This window comes from Trachypithecus francoisi, unplaced genomic scaffold (genome assembly GCF_009764315.1).
Source record: "Trachypithecus francoisi isolate TF-2019V2 unplaced genomic scaffold, Tfra_2.0 Lachesis_group11, whole genome shotgun sequence".
In the NCBI taxonomy this organism is placed as follows: Eukaryota; Metazoa; Chordata; class Mammalia; order Primates; family Cercopithecidae; genus Trachypithecus; species Trachypithecus francoisi.
In genome coordinates, this window is record NW_022681456.1 from 71,445,875 (window position 1) to 71,469,501 (window position 23,627).

General features: G+C 37.7%; 1 protein-coding gene across 6 annotated transcripts in view; it reads right to left on the reverse strand.

Annotated features, from left to right (window-relative positions):
- MON2 (MON2 homolog, regulator of endosome-to-Golgi trafficking) overlaps positions 1 to 23,627 on the reverse strand; it is a 136,903-nt gene that overhangs the window by 71,422 nt on the left and 41,854 nt on the right. For all 6 annotated transcript variants that reach the window (XM_033221418.1, XM_033221419.1, XM_033221422.1 and 3 more), the window contains 4 exons: positions 22,795 to 22,989; positions 5,689 to 5,813; positions 5,111 to 5,247; positions 4,235 to 4,388 (listed from right to left, as the gene is read on the reverse strand). In XM_033221418.1, the coding sequence (XP_033077309.1) occupies positions 4,235 to 4,388; positions 5,111 to 5,247; positions 5,689 to 5,813; positions 22,795 to 22,989 (611 nt within the window). The remainder of the gene's footprint in view (positions 1 to 4,234; positions 4,389 to 5,110; positions 5,248 to 5,688; positions 5,814 to 22,794; positions 22,990 to 23,627) is intronic.

The window sequence follows — 23,627 nt, forward strand, 5'->3', positions numbered from 1 at the left end:
GGAGAATGGTGTGAACCTGGGAGGCAGAGCTTGCAGTGAGCCAAGATCATGCCACACTGCACTCCAGCATGGGTGACAGAGCAAGACTCCATCTCAAAAAAAAAAAACAAAACAGAAACAAAACGAAATAAAACAAACAAAAAAACATTATGCTGATATGGGAGCTAAAAAAGTGGATCTCATTAAAGGAGAAAACAGATTGGTGGTTCCCAAGGGCCAGGAAGGGTGGAGGTTTGGGGGTAAAGAGAGGTTAATAGGTACAAAAATACAGTTATACAGACAGGAATAAAATTTAACATCTAACAGTTCAGTAGGGTAACTATAGTTAACAATAATCTATTGCATATTTTAAAATAGCTGAAACACAAGAATTCAAATGTTCCCACCATAAAGAAAAGATAAATGTTTGAGGTGATAACACAATTACCCTGATTTGATCACTACACATTATATAAATGTATCAAAATATCACATTTACCCTGAAAATATGTACATTTATTACGTATCAATTGAAAAAAATTTTGTTGTGTCAAAGAAGTATGACACAAAAGAACATTTGTGTGATTCCATTTATATGAAATATCCAGAATTGGCAAATCAATAGATGCAGAAAGCAGATTAGTGGTTGCTAAGGGGCTAGAAGAAGGGGGATTGGGAAATGACTGCTAATGGGTATCAAATTTCTTTTAGGGGTGATGAAAACTTTCTGGAATTAGGTAGTGGTAACGGTTGCACAACTTTGTAATATAATGAAACATGAATTGTACACTGTAAAAGGGTGAATTTCATGGCATATGAATTATCTCAAAAGTAAAATTGAAATTACTAAAGATTACAATAAAAAAGCTAAGAAAATGTCCTACCTCAATATCTTAAAGTTTCTGAATCATCAAGGTAGGTAATTAATAAAGAAATGCTAAATTAAAAAAATAATAAGAAGAACATCTATATATAGTGATCATTCACTGAGCAAACACTCTTAGCCTGGGACTCTACTTTTTAAATATGTACTATCCATTTAACTCCTCACAAAAACCCTAAGAGACACAGATAATAAAACTGAGGACTAATATGACAGTTATTAATCAGAAGTTTTTAAACTTGTCTGATTGACACTAAAGCCTACCACTAAGGCATCATCAACTCTTGAGCTTTTAAAAATTTATGTAATCATTAGAAATATATTTACATTATTGATCACGAAATTTAAGCTCTAGAGCTGGAGGCTATTAGCAAACTAATGCAGGAACAGAAAACCAAATACTGCATGTTCACGCTTATAAGTGGGGCTAAATGATAAGAACTTATGAACACAAAGAAGGAAATACCAGACACTGAGGTCTACTTGAGGGGGGCCGGTGGGAAGAGAAAGAGCAGAAAAGGTAACTGTTGGGTACTGGGGTTAACATCTGGGTGATGAAACAATACATACAACAAATCCCCATGACACGTTTACCTATTTAACAAACCTTCACATGTACCCCCAAACGTAAAAGGAAAGTTTAAAAAAAAAAAAGAAACTTAAGCTCAAATGGGGAGATAGAGTTTACGGCTTTAATCTTTCCCAGACCAATTAGCCTTTGAGAGCCACATCCTAAATAAATCAGTGTTAAGCATCTCGTTAGACAAATTCCTATTCTCAAAGAATATGTGATCTATTGGGAAAATGTATCTAAAACACAAAATAATCCAAAACATCGGAAACTCCAATTCTCCAATTCTATGGCACAGACTTTAAGCACTAGAACAGTTAAGAGAAAAGGTAATTTATACTTTTTATTTATACCATAAACCTAAAAGAAAACACATACTTTCTTACCTCACTTTTTCAGTGCTACTTTATTAGAATTACTGCATAAATTCCACTTTGAGATAAAATGTAATTTATCTGTTTAAACATTTTAAACTTAAGCTCAAATTGCAAAAACTGTCACAAGTCCAACTTTGAAGGGATCTGTAGTGTAATAAATATAAAAGAATATGCCACGAATACTTATGTCAAAACTACTTCTATCTATATATCACTTAAGTTTTCAAATTATACTCAAGCAGTCAATAAAAGAACAGAATGCACAATCAAGATTTATACATATGTCTTCAAAGAAAAGTGAAATCATTTTATATTGAACCTCACAATGAATGAATAAAAGATGCCAATTCAACAGTTAAGCTCCAATGTGAACATACTAACCCATGTACAAAAGAACACCTAATATTTTCTGGCCATTTATTATTTCAGAATTAAGCAATTTCAGTATGTACAGTACTAAAAACAATATATACACATATTAGAGATTCAGTCCTAATCTTGTCTTAAAGATGAGAAAATTAATATTAAGTGAAATCAGGTGCTATACTCAAAATCACAGTATTTAGTAGCAGAACTAGTTAAAATCCAGTATTAATAAACAATTTGTTTGTAGGCTTTTACTAATAAATTTTCAAAAGAAGTTCTACAACCCAGACAAGTATTTATTATTTTGTGGCTTGTTTCTATTTTTTTTCTTCCTCAAGCACACACTTTCACTCCCTCCCTTTATGTGTCTGCTCAGTATCATCTCCTCAGGGAGACCCATTCTGTCCCCATCTTCTCCTTGGTCATTCTCTATCCTCTTAACTTGCTTTATCTTCAAGTTAACCACTACCCAAGGTTATATTATATATTTACTCGTGTATTTACTTATTTACCGTCTCACTCACTAAAGTGTAAGCTCTATGAAGCAAAAATTTTCTTCTGTGTTGGTTTTTGTTCAGATTATAAAATGAGGTGAGACGGTGAACTAGATAATTAATGTCTCCTTTAGCACTAGATATCTGATTCTTTTACAACTTGAGTCATTACCTTTTGTACAAGGCAAAGCCTATATAATAGTAAGTAGTTTTAATATAAATGACTAAAAATAACAATGAATTTTAATTAAAATATTTCAGTCTTCTATGACTCTATACTTTTATAATTTTAGGCAAAATAAAGCTGCAAGGTAAAATATACCTAGGATGATACAATGCAGACTGACATACCAGAGAAAGTGATGATTTTAACTAGTCAAAGATTCTGTTTCATTTTTATTTTTTTTAAGAGATGGGGTTTCGCAGTTACCCAGGCTATATACTCCAACTCCTGAACTAAAGTGATTCTCCTGCCTCAGCCTCCTGAGTCTGTATCACATTAAGTCTTGATTTATGTCATAAGGATAGTTTTATTTTATTTTTAGACATAGTCTCGCTCTGTCACCCAGGCTGGAGTGCAGTGGTATGATCTCGGCTCACTGCAACCTCTGCCTCCTAGGTTCGAGCGATTCTCGTGTCTCAGCTTCCCAAGTAGCTGGGATTACAGGCGCACACCACCAACCAGCTAATTTTTGTATTGTATTTTTAGTAGAGATGGGGTTTCACCACGTTGGCCAGGCTGGTCTCGAACTCCTGACCTCAATTTTCTGCCCACATCGGCCTCCCAAAGTGCTGGGATTACAGGCTTGAGTCACCGTACCCAGCCAAGGGTAGTTTTAATTATACGTACCAATTACTCAAAATACATCTATAACTGCCTCATAGTAACTGTAACAATGTTAAATCCATGTAGTATTGATTGCCTTATTTCTGTATTTCATTAAGACTTAAGAAAAAATCAGTAATACATTATTGAGTATGCATTTGTTAAATTGAAATGGCTAATGAAAATTTAAAAATAATAGATATGGAATCCATTAAACATTTTTAATTAATTAAAAACTAAAATTTCCATGTGTTAAACCCTAAGAATATGATTAGATAAGCACTTAAAATAACTTTTCTTACATATAGAATTCTGAAAATTAGATATATCACTACTCCCATTGTATAGATGACAGAAATGAGGTAAAAAAAAGAAAAGAAAAGAAAAAAAGATTAATTTGCTGAAAGTAACTCAGCTAATACTAGAAGACCTAAGCCCAAGTGGTCTGAAACTAATTAATATACTTAAACCAAAAAGCTGTATAGGAGAGCTAATAGGTCCATATGTAAAGATATCATATTTTATTTTGTAATGCTGTTAGTCTACAAACTAATAAAGAAAACAGATAAAATCCAGTCCTAGATACAATTTTCATAATATGACAAAAGAAAATGAGCTCTAAAATACATTAGAAATACTGGGTCTAAAATTTAAAATATAATACAGAGAGAAGCATTTTAGGTTAAATATCACCCCCAACAATATAATTATTTATAAAATAATGCTACTACTACTTACTAGGTGGCTTTAGCACTGCCTTGAACTGTGATTGTCAGAATAGGTATCCAGGTTCCCCTATATTCAAATGCTGGCAGCAAAGTAACACCTCCACCAATCCCCACCATTCCTGAGTTAGCTGGTGCTGAGACTGAACCACCTAAATTATTGTTTCCTGTTAGAGAAGAAGGGAAAAAAAGGAAAGATATTAATTTACTACTTGACTACAAATCAGTAATATTCAAACACCTGGCCAATCTTTAAAAAAATTTTCTGTACTATCAGAATGGGTACTGCAGAAATAAATGAAATTTATCAGTGCTATTTTGTCTATCAGAGAGTCTTCCTATTTCCCTAAAATACCATTTCCCTTTTTAAAATAAAAGCTACTATTGGAAGTAAAAATACTGATAAATGTTTAGCATATCTTTAATTAAACCACTTTTTATCAGAAGTGGTAATAAAGTATACAAAACCATCACAAAGTGGAAGAGAAAGAAGGTAAAGGGAAACAATAAACCATATAGATTCCCAAACAAACTCCAACCATGTTAACTCCTTTAAGAGAGGGACTAAGTCTTCCTGAGGTGGTAACCATCTAGACTCTTCCAAGGGAGTCATCAAATAGATTCTTTTAAAATGAAGATTAGCATCTAAACTTCTGTTCTTATGTGATCAGAGAAACTGAAAGTATGTCAGAGAAGAAAATCTATTTTGGAAAAAAAACACAACTGCTTCAGTGAGATCAGATTATTCTTTAGGTGCAATTCTTTACTACCAACATATTTAGGTAACCTAAATTTCTCTAGTCACAGAATTTCATAATATCCTCTCAGAATGGTCAATACTGTAACTTATGGCAGAATATAAGAAAGAAAATTATGAATATGTTTTTACCAGCTTGGTTGCTTGTAGCAGGATTTCCAGTAGGGGGGACAAGGAACAAGGACTGTATAAAAGATCCCAGTGCATTTACAATATCACGAAAAACCTTGGTAGAATGCTGTTTCATATCATAGGACTGACAAAATGACCTGTAAAATAATTTAAAATGTTTTTGGGAAAAACATTTGAATCTATTAAAAATTTTAAACCTTTTACAGCAAGTGATATTACTGGAAGAGTTACCAAGCTATACTCAAAAATTCATTACACCTGAGTGATTTTACTAATTTAGGACAAAGGTTCAGAAAGAAGTCACAGTTCTAAAAAAAACATTATTTTGGCTATATTAAATCAGTAAATTCAGACTGACGTCTATCACTCACCACGTGTTTACCTCACAGCTCTTTTCCACATCTACACACCCTATCCCTCCTTATAGATACAATACCCTATTTTCTTTGTTTAGAAATCACTAATATTGGGAATAAATACCAAAAGTCTTCTGAGTAGCTTATTAACCTATTATAGGTTAGTTTACAGGTTAATAAACATTAACCTATCTATTTAACAAACTATTGCTAAGGTTTTACCTTAATAGTTGAGGTTGCACACAGAATCTGTGTATTGATTCCACTGCAACAGCTCGTAGCCACTGTGGTTTATCTGCATCCAGAAATTTCACCAGAAGTGACAGAAATATCTCACATTCAGTTACCTAAAAATATATGATTTTTAATACTATTTATTTGAATCAAAGAGAAGAATTATAGACTGTGTTCTTATTCTTAACTTAGAGCTATGGACAAACCAATAAAATCTTTTAGATTACAAATCAAACTCTTAATGGGGAGTGGAGAAGCAGAGAAAGGAAATGTAGTTACACATGGAAAGGTTAACAGTAAAAATAATCACAGTGTTTCTCTAAATAGATCCCTGAAAACATCAGTAATCTGCTAATATGGTTAATCCTTTGTCCTTGCTCTTTAGAAAGCAGAGAATACCATCATGCCATCTCCATTTCTAAAAACTGCCAGATAGCATGTACCACATAAACTGCTGACAGGATGCATGTTCTACTCTTCAGAGCAGTTTTTCCATACTTTCTTTTGCTACTAAAGAAACGACGAGGCAAGCCAAAGAGTGCTTAGTATAAATTTTGTAGTAGAAAAATGAGGAGGAACCTATAGCAGTTGTTGACAGATGTAAAGTATATAACTCTTAGAACAGGGCCTGTACTGCTAATTAAGTATTAATTATCATTACTGTTGTTGCTAATATAGACCATTTCTCAGTGACAGATGTAAAGTATATAACTCTTAGAACAGGGCCTGTACTGCTAATTAAGTATTAATTATCATTACTGTTGTTGCTAATATAGACCATTTCTCAGCAAGCTCATTATAAATAAATAATGTTCGAGGCACATCCAAGGCATTATTCATTACATATCTGATAACTGAATGAATGAACAAACAAAAGCTAACCTGTTTACTCAAAGGTAAATGGATTGTTTTTGTTACTTATTAATTGACAACACAGCAGGACCTCTCGAGGTAAAAATTAAGCTGATGTGGTGATTATTAGGCCAAATGGATTCTTGCTAGTAGGTGCAGCAAGTTATTGGATGTTTTAGCTGGGGTATCTCAAAATGAGTGAACCATAATGTGAGACAACAAATTTGGAGAAATATAGTAGCCCTCAGCCTTTCAGTGCAAAGTCTTAGCTGCTAGTATTTTCTAATGCCTTTCAGTATCTTTAATTGGATGCTAAAATAAGGACATAATCATAATCATGATGACACAGTAGGAGGAATAACTAAAAAATTATCACTTAGACTGCTAATGACTGGGGAAGTGTATGCAGAGGCTTGGCATTGTCCTAAACATGATAAAGCTTAGTTTAAAAGAACTAGATCAGGGGTCAGGTGGCTCAACTTCTTTATCCAGCAACCTTGTGCATAAGGACAAGCATGGTTGCCTTTCTTATAAATAAAGGATGAAAATATCTACATCTTTCTGGGAAATCAAATGAGAAAAACGTAAGAAGAAAAACATCCCCTAAACATGATAAAGTGCCATGCAATGAAGAGGGCATTATTTTTTCTAAACAAAATGACACCTCTTTAGAGAAAGAACTGAAAAAGAAAGACCCATGTTAGTGACTCGTTGGACAACAGCTCTATCTACTGGAGGGTTTAAATACTAATAAGTCCTTCAACAAGTGCAATATCAGCTTTACAAGTGGTATAAGTGGCAAAAGTGTGTGTGAACAAATTTAAGGTTCATCAGCTAAGCTCTGAGGCAAGAATACAAAGGATCTCATAAACATCAAGTACATTACAGCCAAAGGAATAACATTATAAAATTTGCCTTGAAAAGTATATCATTTTTTCTCTACGACACAAGGACTATAACACAAACCAATCATTTATCAATTTATACTGGAGCCACTACAATCTTGTGATCTGGGTAAAAAAGAGAGCCTCTCTCTCCTGAAGTGTGGAACCTTGTTCTTCTTTTGTTTCTTCTTGTCAAGCGTGAAAGTTTGAGCAGAGAACTAGTGTTGAGAGCACTGAACACTGAACAAGGGCCTCAATGGAGAAAACCTACTATGAATCTGTTAAGTCTTTCCCCCAAGTGGCTGCACTCATAAGGAAACAGGTATTAAGATTAGCATTTATGGTGTAAATTCAATTTTTGTGACCCAGATACGTCATAAACTCCACTATACTAACATGAAGGGTGATGAATGTTTTTGAACTCCTGCAGTACTTTGGTACTAGATTATTATCTAAATGTCAAGATACATCTGATGGCTTAAGATGAATCAAAGTTACTGAGGTAGACATTCTAATCTCAGTATCACATATACATCTATTAAAGAATCCTGTATGTAAGTGCTGACTTGGGAGACAATGAAGAAAATCTGGTAGCACATTCATGCAGGAGTCAATTTGTCAGGAGCTTGTCAGAGTTAACAACCTTGGAGCTAATGGATTTGGTAGTGACGAGATCTATTGTTAGAGAACTGTCTGTGAAGAAGTAGAAAATTCATTTGGACAAGACAATTTAGCCTCATTCATTCCTTTCTAAAAACAGTAAGTCAAGGGGAGAAAAGAGATGTGCTAGCCTTTTTTTTTTTTTTTTTTTTTTTTGAGACAGAGTTTCACTCTGTTGCCCAGGCTGGGATACAGTGGCTCAATCTTGGCTCACTACAACCTCCAACTCCTGGGTTCAAGTGATTCTCGTGCCTTAGCCTCCTGAGAAGGTGGGATTACAAGCCACCACGCCCAGCTAATTTTTGTATTTTTGGTAGAGATGGTGGAGTTTCGCCATGTTGGCCAGGATGGCCTCAAACTCCTGACCTCAAGTGATCCACCCACCTTGGCCTCCCAAAGTGATGGAATTACAGGCATGAGCCACCACACCCAGCCTCTTATAAGTAAGTTTCATAAATTCCTTATGGGTACTTGTTTAAGGAAAGATATCTGGGCACACATCCTAAGTGATTCAGAGAGCAGAAAAGCACCTATCTTGGATGCAGAAAGGGAAAAGAATACAGTATAGCAGCTATTAATATACCTAATGAGTGAGAAATTCTAATTTCTAAATTCTGATGAGTGATAAATTCTAATATACCTAATGAGTGAGATATTCTAATTTCCTCTAGTCACTCTATATATATTAACAGAACCTTTGAAGATTAATTATCTTCACCCTTGAACTACCTGATAGAGTAGGATAACCTGGAGAATACTGGGAAGCACATAATTCTCTGGGTAGTCATTCCCAAAGTGTGGTCCCTGGGTCCCTTAGGAGTCCCTGAGACCATTTCAGGTGGTCTGCAATTTCAAACTTATTTTCATAATAATATATTATTTGCCATTTTCGATGCACTGACATTTGTACTGATGGTACAAAAGCAACAGTGGGCCAAAAGGCTGGTGCCTTAGAAGAAATCAAGGCAGTAACCCCAAACTGTACTAGTGTCACTGAATTCTTCACTGCCACACGATTTAAAAAAAAAAAAAAAATGGTTTTACTTAAGAACCATAATAAACGGGCTGGGCGAGGTGGCTCATGCCTGTAATCCTTCCATTTTGGGAAGCTGAGGCGGGTGGATCACTTGAGGTCAGGAGTTCAAAACTAGCTTTGCCAACATGGTGAAACCCCATCTCTACCAAAAATATTTTCAAAATTAGTTGGGCATCGTGGCAGGCACCTGTAATCCCAGCTACTTGGGAGGCTGAGGCTGGAGAATCACTTGAACCTGGGAGGCAGAGGTTGCAGTGAGCTGAGATCACGCCACTGCACTCCAGCCTGGGCAATGAGAGCAAAATTCCATCGTAAAAAAAAAATCAATTTTTTTTAAAAGAGCCATAATAAACAAAACTAAAATAAAAATAAAATACATACTGATTTTGTTAAATCTGACCCATAAGTATGTGTCTTTTTTTTTTTTTTTGAGATGTAGTCTCGCTCTTGTCGCCCAGGCTGGAGTGCAATGGCACGATCTCAGTTCACTACAAATTCCGCCTCCCAGGTTCAAGCGATTCTCCTGCCTCAGTCTCCCAAGTAGCTGGGATTACAGGCGCCTGCCACCATGCCTGGCTAATTTTTTGTATTTTTTAGTAGAGACAGGGTTTCACTGGTTAGTCAGGCTGGTTTCGAACTCCTGACCTCAGGTGATTCGCCTGCCTCAGCCTCCCAAAGTGCTGCAATTTCAGGTGTGAGCCACTGTGCCTGGACAAATATATGTCTTTTTAATGTTCTGTGCGACAAAACAGGAAGTATACACGAAGTATTTTTGCTGGGTATCAAAGTACCATCATTGTTGGAAGAAAAGCATAGCTGTGAACTGAACTAGTCTTTTTACTCTGTGGAATAACATTTTAACTGAAAAAGCAAACGGTAAATCATGATTATTTACATTTGTATATACTGTACAAACAGTTTTTCAAAAATAAAGTACGCCTGTCACTTTAGGGTAAACAACTGACAGTGTTTGTTGTCAATAATAAAATTTGAGCTTTCAAACAAAAATTAGAATTTTAAAAAACTTGTATCTACCCTATAACCTAAGATTCTTCTGATAAATGGTGGTGATATTAACAAATGTAATATTTGATACTGCAGGAAGTGATAACATTTGGAATATCTACACAACTAAAATACATGATATTACAAAATCATGCATGACTAAAAGATCCATTTGAAGTGTAAGACCAATGAAATGAATGTTACTGTAACACAGTATAAAAATGTTTCAGAGGCCAGGAGCCGTGGCTCACGCCTATGTAATCCCAGCACTTTGGGAGGCCAAGACAGGCAGATCACAAGGTCAGGAGATCGAGACCATCCTGGCTAACGTAGTGAAACTCCGTCTCTACTAAAAATACAAAAAATTAGCCAGGCGTGGTGGCAGGCACCTGTAGTCCCAGCTACTTGGGAGGCTGAGGCAGGAGAATGGCATGAACCCAGGAGGTACAGCTTACAGCGAGCCGCGATCGCAACACTGCACTCCAGCCTAGGCAACAGAGCAAGACTCCGTCTCAAAAAAAAAAAAAAAAAGTTTCAGATCCTAGACCCGTAAGAAAGTGCCGGCAGGGTGCGGTGGCTCATGCTGTAATCCCAACACTTTGGGAGGCAGAGGTGGGCGGATCACAAGGTCAGGAGATCGAGACCACCCTGGCTAACATGGTGAACCCTTGTCTCTACTAAAAATACAAAAAATTAGCCGGGCGCGGTGGTGGGCGCCTGTAGTCCCAGCTACTCGGGAGGCTGAGGCAGGAGAATGGCATGAACCCGGGAGGCAGAGCTTGCAGTGAGCCGAGATAGCGACACTGCATTCCAGCCTGGGCAACAGAGCAAGACTCTGTCTCAAAAAACCAACAAAACAAAGAAAGTGTCATTGGTTCCGTTTGATATAGTATCAAAGAAGAATGTCCACCATTATTATCTAAAAAAGCCATTAATATAATTCTACCTTTCAACTACATGTCTTTATGAAGCCAGATTTTCATCGTTATGTGCCAACCCAAAAAATATCACAACAGAATGAAGACAAAAGATATGAGAATCCAGCTGTCTCCTATTAAGCCAGACATTCAAGACATTTACATTTAGAAAATGAAAAATAATTTTTTAAGATATAATTATTTTTCATAAAATAATTTATGTTAACACGCAATAGGTTTAGTATCATTTCAGCTTTAATTCTTAATAAAGTAAATAATGACAGAAATAACTCACATACACAAAAGCTCCTAAATATTTTTTAAGAATATAAAGGGGGTCACTGTTTTCATAGGGCATTCAACACGATTTATTTATTTTGGGTCCTGATACCTCTGTCTTGGATTGCCAAGTGTCACTCCCTCCCAGCATTCCCCTCCCACCACCCACTCCCAGTATCACTCAGCTGAGGCGACTTCAGCGACCAGTAGGGACACAAAGGGCTGAATGATTGGAACAGTGGTGTGCTGCCAGAGATGGCAGACAGCCAGGGCATCCCCAGCACCTTTCTGCTCTGGAACATTCTGTGACCCGTCGGGGTGTTCTGAATGGTAGCACACCCTCTTCCACAAGGTTATTTATTAAATGACCACTTCCTCTTGCAAAAAAAAAAAAAAATTAATAAAAGAGTATAAAGCAGTCTTGAGACTAAAAAGTATAAGAATTATTCCTCTAGTATGTCTTCTAGATGTACCATTTCCAGGTTTAAATAAAGAAAATACACAGAAATAAGAGAGAGGCATCGCACATCAACCATATATAGCTTACCCCACAACTACCAGACCTCTAACTTTTGCCCTTAAAGAAAATGTAGAATGTCTAAATTTTTCTAAGCTAACATGTTCCAATGTAGCCAATTACAATACTGAGGAATTACTTTCTTATATATATCTGAAAATCTCAACTTTGCAAACACAGTCCTAGAGTTTCCTATTGGGAACCAATGCTTTACCAGTTGATCATCACCCACAATTCACAAGTAAAGCAGGAAAACAGGCCTTCCTCTTTCTTTAGACAGTAACTTTCAATTTTTTTCTGTTGCTGGCTGTGCTGTCATCTGTCCCACGTTGTCCCCCTACACCCCCGCCAAACACCAATTAAAGGGACATAGGTCAAAATACAGAGAATAGTATAGAAGCAGTACAAGAAATTTGGCACTGTCAGCCTTGGAGAAAGAAAAAAAAAAAAGAGAGCGAGAACTAAGAAAACAGTGAAATAGTGAAGTGCAGTGGGGTTAAAAGTGTGTGTTATGGAGCCTAAAAAATTAGTGAACACCCCGGTTTTGCAGCTTATAAACTGCATCATCTCAGGCAAATTATATAAGCATCCTGGTCCTCATTTTCTCAGCTGTAAAACACAAATATGAATGCCTGCTTCATACGGCTGTAGTAAAGTTAAAATGAATTAATGTATGCAAAGCAATGCTATGGTCTAAATGTTTATATACTCCCAAAATTTATGTATTGAAGCCTATTCACCAGTGGGATGATATTTGAAGGTGGAGTCTTTGGGAGGAAATTAGGTGATAAGGCTGAAACCCTCATGAATGGGATTGTGCCCTTACAAGAAGATACTTGAAAGGCTTCTTCCTTTCTCTACTTTCCACCATATAAGAATAAAATGAGAAGACAGACATCTGCAAACCAGGAAGTGCACCCTTACCAGACACCAGATATGCTAGTAGCTTGATCTTAGATTTCTGAGGTTCCAGAACTTTGAGATTTAAGCTACACAGTTTCTGACATATTTTATATAGCAGCCTAAACTAAGACAATTACTCTGTACGGTGTCCAGAAAAGAAGAACTCAATAAAAAAATTTTATCCAAAATGGAAATTACTGAGGAATTAAGATATCTATATCTCTGAAAAGGTTATTAGACAAATTGTTAAATAACAGAATTGATAGAGAGAAACCAAGAATCTCAGCTTGGCCCAAGTATCTTTAGTCTGTTATAACAAGATAACCAGAGACTGGGTGGCTTAAATGACAGAAATTTGGTTGTCACAATTCTAGAGGCTGGAAATAAGAGATGGAGGTGTTAGCGTGGTCAGGTTCTGCTGAGGGCCCTGTTCTGAGCTTGCAAATAGGAGCTTTCTTCCTTTGTCTTCACATGGTGGAAGGCAAGAAAGTGAGAGAGCAAGCATGCTCTCGTGTCTTTCTATGAGGGAACTAATCCAATCATGAGGGTCCCGCCCTCATGCCTTCATCTAAGCCTAATTATCTCCCAAAGGCCACATATCCAAATACTGTCATGTTGGGGACTGGGGCTTCAATATATTAATTTTGGGGGATATAATTCAACCCATAGCATCAAATTTTATTAAAAAAAAAAAAAGATGATGATAAATAAGTTGGGAGGTCCTGGTTAGCAACAGAAACAAAATGTGAATTCTGCATTTGTTACTATGAAGATGTAACTACGCTGCATTACTGAGGAGAACCGAATACTTGTTTCTCCAGGACTGACTAGTGGATATGAAAAGGAAAAGGGGAACTGTTTTCTCTTCCTATAGTCTTAACTTAATGTAGTTAAGTAACATTCTAAAGAAAGAAGGAGGAGCCCTTCTAAGACAGCCCTACTAATATTTAGTGAACAAGTGAGGATGTGGTATTTAGTTGGCCTAGTGACAAGAATAAAAACTTTCTGAACACTTGGACCACCATATAACCTGGCCACCTGATTTAATAGCAACTATATTGGCCCTTAAAGTTCTTCTCCTTTTCAAAACTCTCTCCTATCCTATTGACTTTCCATGGTGACTGATACTACTATATTGTAATTATTTTCATTTCCACTATTTTGTTTACTTAAAAATATTTTTTAAAATTTTTATGAGTATATAGTAGGTATGTAACATTTATAAAGTACATGAAACATTCTGATACAGGCATATAATGCATAATCATCACGTCAGAGGAAATGGGCTACACATCACCTCAGCATTTATCATTTCTTTGTGCTAAAACATTCCAATTATACTTATTTATTTATTTAGAGATGGAATTTTGCTCTTGTTGCCCAGGCTGGAGTGCAGTGTCACAATCTTGGCTCACCACAACCTCCGCCTCCTGGGTTCAAGCGATTCTCCTGCCTCAGCCTCCTGAGTAGCTGGGATTACAGGCATGCACCACCACACCTGGCTAATTTTGTATTTTTAGTAGAGACGGGGTTTCTCCATGTTGGTCAGGCTGGTCTTGAACTCCCAACCTCAGGTGATCTGGCCGCCTTGGCTTCCCAAAGTGCTGGGACTACAAGCGTGAGCCACCATGCCTGGCCTTTTAGCTATTTTTAAATGTACATTATTGTTGACTACTCACCCTATTGTGCTATCAAATACTAGATCTTATTCATTCTATCTACCTATATTTTTGTACCCATTAACCCATCCCTACTTTCCCCCTGCTCCCCATCTCTACCACCCTTCCCAGCTACTGGTAACCATCATTCTATTCTCTCTCTCTGTGAGTTCAACTGTTTTAACTTTCAGCTCTTACAAACAAGTGGGAACATGTGAAGTTTGTCTTTCTGTGCCTGGCTAACTTCACTTAACATAATGTCCTGCAGTTCCATTCATATTGTTGCACATGACAGGATCTCATTTTTTTTATGGGTGAATAGTACCTCCATTGCCTATATGTACTAACTTTATCCATTCATCTGTCAATAGATACTTTGGTTGCTACTAAATCTCAACAATCAAGAATAGTGCTGCAATAAACATGGGAGTGCAGGTATCTTTTCAATATTAAAAAATATTTAATTGTGGTAAAACCATACAATATAAAACCCCAACAATATTTACGTGTACAGTTGAGTAGTATCAACTGTTTCACACTGTTGTGTAAAAAACTCTCTAGAACTTTTCTTTTTCTGAGATGGAGTGTTGGTCTTGTCACCCAGGCTGGAGTGCAATGGTGTGATCTCAGCTCACTACAACCTCTGCCTCCCAGGTTCAAGCAATTCTCCTGCCTCAGTCTATTAAGTAGTTGGAATTACAGGTGTGTGCCACCACACCCAGCTAATTTTTTTGTATTTTTAGTAGACACGGGGTTTCACCATGTTGGCCAGGGTGATCTCAAACTCCTGAGCTCAGGTGATCCACCCACCTTGGCCTTACAAAGTGCTGGGATTACAGGCATGCACCACCGCACCTGGCCTCTAGAACTTTTTTATCTTGCAAAACTGAAATGCTATACCCACTCAACACTAACGCCTTATCACTTTGTCCTCTTGGTCCTTGGCAACAACCATTCCATGTTCTCTATGAATGTGACTGTTCAAGGTACCATGCATAAGTGGAATTATACAGTAATTTGTCCTCTTGACTCACTTATTTCACTCAGCATAATGTCCTCAAAGTTCCAGTAATAGGATTTCCTTCTTTAAGGCTGAATGATATTCCAACATATGTATATACTGTATTTTCTTGATTTGTTCATCTGATAATGAACACTGGAATTACTTTCACCTCTTGGCTATTACAAAAATGTGACAATGAACATGGGTATACAAACATTTCTTTGAAATCACACTTTCAATTCTTTGCATAAGTAGTATTGCTGGGTCATATGGTAATTCTATTTTCAGCTTTTTGAGGGACCTCCATACTGCTTTCTATTAAGGCTGCACCATTTTATATTCCCACCAACAGTGCACAAGGGTTCCAATTTTCTCCACATCCTTGTCAACACTTGTTATTTTCTGGTGTTCTGTTTTGTTTTTAACAGTGACCACTCATATAGGCATAAGGTGATACCTCCTTATAGTTTTGCTCTGCATTTCTCTAATGATTGGAGATGTTGAGCATCTTTTCACATGCTGGTTGGACACTGTATATCTTCTTTGGAGAAATATCTATTCATGTCCTGTGCGCATTTTTTAACATTAGTTTTTTGTTGCTGTTGAGTTGTAGGAGTTCTTTATATATTTTGGATATTAATCGCTTTTCAGATATGTGATTTGTGAATCTTTTCTCCCAAGTGTTGCCTTTTCACTCTTGATATGGTTTGGAGCTGTGTCCCTAACCAAATCTCATCTTTAATTCCCACATGTTCTAGGAGGGACCCAGTGGGAGGTAACTGAATCATAGGGACAGATCTTTCTCATGCTGTTATCATGATAGTGAATAAATCTCACGAGATCTAATGGTTTTAAAAAGGGGAGTTACCCTGCAAAAGCTCTCTTCTTGTGTCTACAACCATTTGCGATGTACTTTTCACCTTCCTCCAAAATTGTGAGGCCTCCCCAGCCATGTGGAACTGTAAGTCCATCAATCTTTCTTTTGTAAATTGCCCAGTCTTGAGTATGTCTTTATCAAGAGCGTGAAAATGGACTAATACAGTAAATTGGTACCGGGAGTGGGGTGCTGTGGAAAATACACCTAAAAATGTGGAAGTGACTTCAGAACTCAATAACAGGCAGATGTTGGAACAGTGCAGAGGGCTCAGAAGAAGACAGGAAAATGTGGGAAAGTTTGGAACTTCCTACTTGTTGAATGACTTTGACCAAAATGCTGATAATGATATGGAAAATGAAATCCAGGATGAGATGGTCTCAGATGGAGATGAGGAAATTGTTGGGAACTTGTTGTTTTCGCAAAGAGACTGGCAGTGTTTTGCCTCTGCCCTAGAGATTTGTGGAACTTTGAACTTGGAGAGATGATTTAGGGTACCTGGCAGAAGACATTTTTTTTTTTTTTTTTTTTGAGACAGAGTCTCACTCTGTCACCTAGGCTGGAGTGCAGTAGTGGGATCTCAGCTCACTGCAAACTCCGCCTCCTGGGTTCACACCATTCTCTTCTCCTGCCTCAGCCTCCCGAGTGAGTAGCTGGGACTACAGGCGCCCACCACCAAGCCTGGCTAATTTTTTTTGTATTTTTTAGTAGAGATGGCGTTTCACCATGTTAGCCAGGATGGTCTCGATCTCCTGACCTTGTGATCTGCCTGCCTTGGCCTCCCAAAGTGCTGGGATTACAGGCGTGAGCCACTGTACCCAGCCAGCAGAAGACATTTCTAAGCATCAAAGCATTCAAGAGGTGACCAGGGTGCTGTTAAAGACATTCAGTTTTAAAAGGGAAACAGAGCTTAAAAGGTTGGAAAGAGCTTAAAAGCCTGACAATGCAATAGAAAAGAAAATCCCAGGCCGGGTGCGGTGGCTCATGGTGGCTCATGCCTGTAATTCCAGCACTTTGGGAGGCCAAGGCGGGTGGGTTGCTTGAGGTCAGGAGTTCAAGACCAGCCTGGCCAACATGCCGAAAACCAGTCTTTACTAAAAATACAAAAATTAGCCGGGCGTGGTGGCTCACACCTGTGATCCTAGCTACTCAGGAGGCTGAGGCAGGAGAATCACTTGAACCCAGGAGGCGGAGAGCCGAGATCATGCTACTGCACTCCAGCCTGGGATACAGAGCAAGACTCCATCCCTCCCCAGAAAAAGAAAAGAAAATCCCATTTTCTGAGGAGAATTTCAAGCTGGCTGTAGAAATTTGCATAAGTAACAAGTAGCTGAATGTTAATCACCAAGACAATGGAGAAAATGTCTCCAAGGCATGTCAGAGACCTTTGAGAGGCAGCCCCTCCCATCACAGATCCAGAGGCCTAGGAGGAAAACGTGGTTTCGTGGGCCGGGCCCAGGGTCCCTGTGCTGTGTGCAGCCTAGTGACTTGGTCCCCTGCATCCCAGCCACTCCAGCCATGACTGAAAGGGGTCAACAGAGAGTTCAGGCCATGGCTTCAGAGGGTGCAAGCATCAAGCCTTGGCAGCTTTCACATGGTGTTGATCCCATGAGTGCACAGAAGTCAAGAACTGAGGTTTGGAAGCCTCTGCCTAGATTTCAGATGTATGGAAACGTCCGGATGCCCAGGCAGAAGTTTGCTGTAGGGGCGGGGTCTTCATGTAGAACCTCTGCTAAGGCAATGCTGAAGGGAAATGTGAGGTCAGAGACTCCACACAAAGTCCCTACTGGAGCACCATGTAGTGGAGCTGTGAGAAGAGGGTCACCGTCCAGACACCAGAATGACAGATTCACCTACAGCTTGCACCGTACACCTGGAAAAGCCACAGACACTCAACACCAGGCCATGAAAGCAGCTGGAAGGGAGGCTGTATCCTGCAAAGCCACAGGAGCGGAGCTGCCCAAGACCACGGGAACCCACCTCTTGAATCGGCGTGATCTGGATGTCAGACATGGAGTCAAAGGAGGTCATTTTGGAGCTTTAAGATTTGACCACCCTGCTGGATTTCAGACTTGCATGGGGCCTGTAGCCCCTTTGTTTTGGCAAGTTTCTCCCATTTAGAATGGCTGTATTTGCCCAATGCTTGTACCCCCATTGTATCTAGGAAGTAACTAACTTGCTTTTGATTTTACAGGCTCATAGGCAGAAGAGACTTGCCTTGTCTCAGATGAACTTTGAACTGTGGACTTTTGAGTTAATGCTGAAATGAGTTAAGACTTTGGGGACAGGCCGGGCGTGGTGGCTCAAGCCTGTAATCCCAGCACTTTGGGAGGCCGAGACGGGCGGATCATGAGGTCAGGAGTTCGAGACCATCCTGGCTAACACGGTGAAACCCCGTCTCTACTAAAAAATACAAAAAGCTAGCCGGGCGAGGTGGCTGGTGCCTGTAGTCCCAGCTACTCGGGAGGCTGAGGCAGGAGAATGGCGTAAACCCGGGAGGCGGAGCTTGCAGTGAGCTGAGATCCGGCCACTGCACTCCAGCCTGGGTGACAGAGCGAGACTCCGTCTCAAAAAAAAAAAAAAAAAAAAAGACTTTGGGGACTGTTGGGAAGGCATGATTGGTTTTGAAATATGAGGACCTATGAGACTTGGGAGGCCAGGGGTGGAATGACATGGTTTGGTTGTGTCCCCGCCCATATCTCATCTTGAATTCCCAAGTGTAGTGGGAAGCACCTGGTGAGAGGTAATGAATCATGGGAGGCAGGTCTTTCCCATGCTGTTCTCTTGATAGTAAGTCTCACAAGATCTGGTTGTTTTAAAAGCGGGGTTTCCCTGCATAAGCTCTCTTCTCTTGTCTGCTGCCATGTGAGATGTGCCTTTCACCTTCAACCATGATTGTGAAGCTTCCCCAGCCACATGAAACTGTAAGTCCAATAAATCGCTTTCTTTTGTAAATTGCCCAGTCTCGGGTATGTCTTTACTAGCAGTGTGAAAACTAATACAACTCTGTTGACTGCTTTCTTTGAGGTGCAGACGTTTTTAAGTTTGATGTAGGTCCATTTGTCTATTGTTGCTTTTGTTGCCTGTGCTTTTAGTATCATAGTCAAGAAATCATTGTGAAATCCAATGTCATAAAGATTTTTCCCTATGTTTTCTTTTAGGAATTTTTTTGGTTTTAAATCTTATATTTAGGTCATGAAATCTATTTTGAATTATTTTTTGTACATGGCATAAGGTAAGGGTCTAACCTCATTCTTTTGCATGTGAATATCTGGTTTTTCCAGCATAATGGTTAAATAGACTATCCTTTCTCCACTGAGTGGTCTTGGCACCCTTTTCAAAGATCACTTGACCATATATGAGTTTATTTTTAGACTCTCTATTCTGTTCCATGGGTTTTTGTGTGTGTCTTTATGCCAGCACTACTTTATGCTATTGTGATAACTGTAGCTTTGTAACATGTTTTGAAATCAGGGAGTGTGAGGCTTCCAACTTTGTTCTTTTTTCTCAAGATAGTTTTGGCAATTTGGGGTCCCTTGAGATTCAATACGAATTTTAAGATGGTTTCTTCTACTTCTGCAAAAAGTGATTGTTGGAATTTTGATAGGCACTATATTTAATTCATAGATCTCTTTAGACTGTATGGACATTTTAACAATTTTAAGTCTTTTAACCATGAACACTGGATATCTTTCCATTTCTTCGTGTCTTTAATTTATTTCAATAATGTTTTATAGTTTTCAGTGTATAGGCCTTTCACCTTCTTGGTTAAGTTTATGCCTAAGTATTTTACTCTTTTTGATACTTTGCAAATGAAATTATTTTCTTAATGTCTTTCTGGAGTTGTTCACTGTTAGTGTATAGAGACACAACTGATTTCTTGTGGTGATTTTTTATCTTGCAACTTTGCTATGTTTATTAGTTCTAACAGTTTTTCTGGTGTGGAATATTTAGGGTTTTCTACATACAACATTACATTAGCAAACAGAGATAATTTTACTTCTTCCTTTCCAACGTGGATGCCTTTTATTTCTTTTTCATTCTTAATTGCTCTGGCTAGGAGTTCCAGTACCACATTGAATAGAAGTGGCAAGAATAGGCAATCTTGCCTTGTTCCTGATCTTAGAGGGAAAGCTTTCAGGTTTTCACTATCAAGTGTGATAACAGTTATTAGTTATTGTCTCTTCATAAACAGCATTTGTTGCGTTAAGGTAATTTAGTTCTAGTCCTAGTTTGTTTAGTGTTTTTACCATGAAAGGATGATGAATTTTGCCAAATGCTTTTTCTGTGTCAATTGGAATGATCATGTGGTTTTTAACCTTCATTCTTTTAATGTAGTGTATTATATTAACTGATTTTTGTATGTTGAAACATCCTTACATTCCAGGGATAGATCCCACTTGGTCATGGCATAGAATCCTTTTAATATGCTGTTGAATTAAGTTTTCTTGCACTTTTTGAGAATTTTTTAATCAGTATCGGGGAGCTTGATCTGTTTTTTTGTTTTGTTTTGTTTTTTCCCTTGCAGTATTTTTCTCTGGCTTTGGTATTAATGCTGGCCTCATAAAATGAGCTTGGAAGTTTCTCTCCTCTTCAATTCTTTAGAGTTTGTTAATTGTTCTTTCAATGTTTGGTAGAATTTTCCAGGGAAACCACCTGTTCTTGGGCTTTTCTTTGTGGGAAGGTTTTCCATTATTAATTCAATCTCCATACTAGTTATAGGTCTGTTTAATTTTTTTCTTGTGATTCAGTTTTAGTAGGTTGATGTTTCAAGGAATTTATTCATTTCTTCTAGGTTAACCAATGTGTTAGCACATAACTCTCCTACTAGTCTTTTATGATCCTTTTAAATTTTTTATTTCTGTGGCATCAGTTGTAATGTCTCCTCTTTTATTTCTGATTTTAGTTATTTGAGTATTTTCTCTTTTTAGTCTTGATAACGGTTTGTTAATTTTCTTAATTTTTTCAAAAAAACAACTTTCACTGATTCTCTCTATTGCTTTTCTATTCTCCATTTTGTTTATTTATGTGGTATTCTTTATTATTTCCTTCCTTCTCCTAACTAGTGTGTTGTTTAATTTCCATACATTTGAGACTCTTCTCATTTTCCTTCCACTATTGATTTCTGGTTGGATTCCACTTTGGTCAGAGAAGATACTTGGTATGATTACAATCCTCCTAAATTTGTTGAGACTTGTTTTATGGCTTAAGCTTAACATATGCTCTATCCTTGAGAACAATCTATGTGCACTTGAAAAGAATGTGTAATCTGCTATGTTAGGTGGAGTGTTCTGTATATGTCTGTTAGGTCCAACTGTACTACAGCGTTGTTCAAGTCCTTTGTTTCCTTATTAGTCTTATGTCTGGTTGTTCTACCTTTATTGGAAGTAGAGTATTTAAAGTCTCCTACTATTATTGTATTGTCTATTTTTAGAATATAAGGTCAGGCACAGTGGCTGACACTTGTAATCCCAGCACTTTGGGAGGTTAAGGTGGGTGGATCAGCTGAAGTCAGGAGTTTAAGACCAGCCTGACCAATAGGGTGAAGCCCCATCTCTACTAAAAATACAAAAATTAGCCGGGTGTGGTGGCAGGTGCCTGTAGTCCCAGCTACTAGGGAGACTGAGGCAGGAGAATTTCTTGAACCCAGGAGGTGGAAGTTGCAGTGAACTGAGATTGTGCCACTGCACTCCAGCCTGGGCGACAGAGCGAGACTCCATCTCAAAAAGAAAAAAAAAGGAAGAAGAAGAAGAAGAAGAAAGAAGAAGAAGAAAGAAGAAAGAAGAAAGACAAAAGAAGGAGAAGGAGAAGGAGAAGGAGAAGGAGAAGGAGAAGAAGAAAGAAGAAGAAGAAGAAGAAGAAGAAGAAGAAGAAGAAGAAGAAGAAGAAGAAGAAAAATGTGAAAAAATTACAGAATGTGAATTTGACTTAACACAGAATTTTAAAAAAACATGGTGCACTATTTTCTCTGACAAACAGTATTTGAATGTTTATGACTAAAGCATTACATAAATAGAATTATCATCAGGAATATCACAACATAATAGGCATTGATTAACTTTGCAAAACAGATACAATATTGGACTGTAAGTCAAAATAATTGGTTTCTAATCCTAGACTTGACCAAATCTTTAATGTCTTTGCTTTAATCTGTTAAGACATATGAAACAGTATAAATGAAAGCAGAATAAACTGAAGAGACTATAATTTTAATAATCCTTCTAATGAGATACAGACAATTAGCTGAGTTCCTAAACCACAATTCCTATGCTGCCTTCAGATAACAGGCAATGACTCCGCTTCACATATTATGAATAATCTATAAACATAAGCAAGATTCAAGAAAGGACAGCACAAACCTTTAGAGTACCTAGAATACATGTAGGTACTCAAAAAAATTCTGTTGAACTAAATTGAAAAAACTAAATGCACTGTAACAGACCACTTTTTACAAAGGGCACAACATGCAACTATATACACAAATACGTAAGGAAATTAGCACTTACCAAAAGACTGTAAAATTGCTTAATAAGAACAGATACTACTCTCAGCAAACGCATGCAGATAGGAAAATAGGGTTTTTCAACTGGTGCTGGAGAAGATGAAGTGCTGGAACCTTGTCTGAACTTTATATTTGGAGAAAAGAGCTTTATCACAAGAGGACATACCCTTTCTTTGAGGAGGAAACTAAATTCTTGGTGCTATTTGCAAGGAAAAAAAGAAAGAAAAAAATAATTAACTTTATTTGTACTAAATACTTCTAAAAACACAGTCTCACTACGAAACAAAACTTCTTAATAACCAGTATAAATAATTTAGCTTTACTATAAGTTTATATGTTTTATTGTTTTATAGTTTACCCACAATTTTGAAATTCGTATTGCACTTAGAGAGTCTAAGATCAGAATAGTCATCAGAGCCCAGCATGGTGGCTCATGCCTGTAATCGTAGCATTTTGGGAGCCCAAGGTGGGAGGATAGCTTGAGCCCGGGAGTTCAAGATGAGCCTCAGCAACACAGTGAGACCCCACCTCTACAAAAAATTTAAAAATTAGCCAGGTGTGGTGGCACACACCAGTAGTCCCAGCTATTTGGGAAGCTGAGGTGGAAAGAACACTTGAACCCTGGAGGTCAAGGCTGTAGTGAGCCATGATCATGCCACTGCCCTCCAGTCTGGGTGACAGAGCAAGATACTATCTCAAAAAGTAATAATAATCAGTATTACAACAGGTTTTTGAAAGAATATAAGTTTAAAAGGAACACTTAATGATTTTAGAATTAAGTAATTGGTGATTACTAGAAACTTTCATTTTAGTTGGACACTGGTAATTAAAAACATA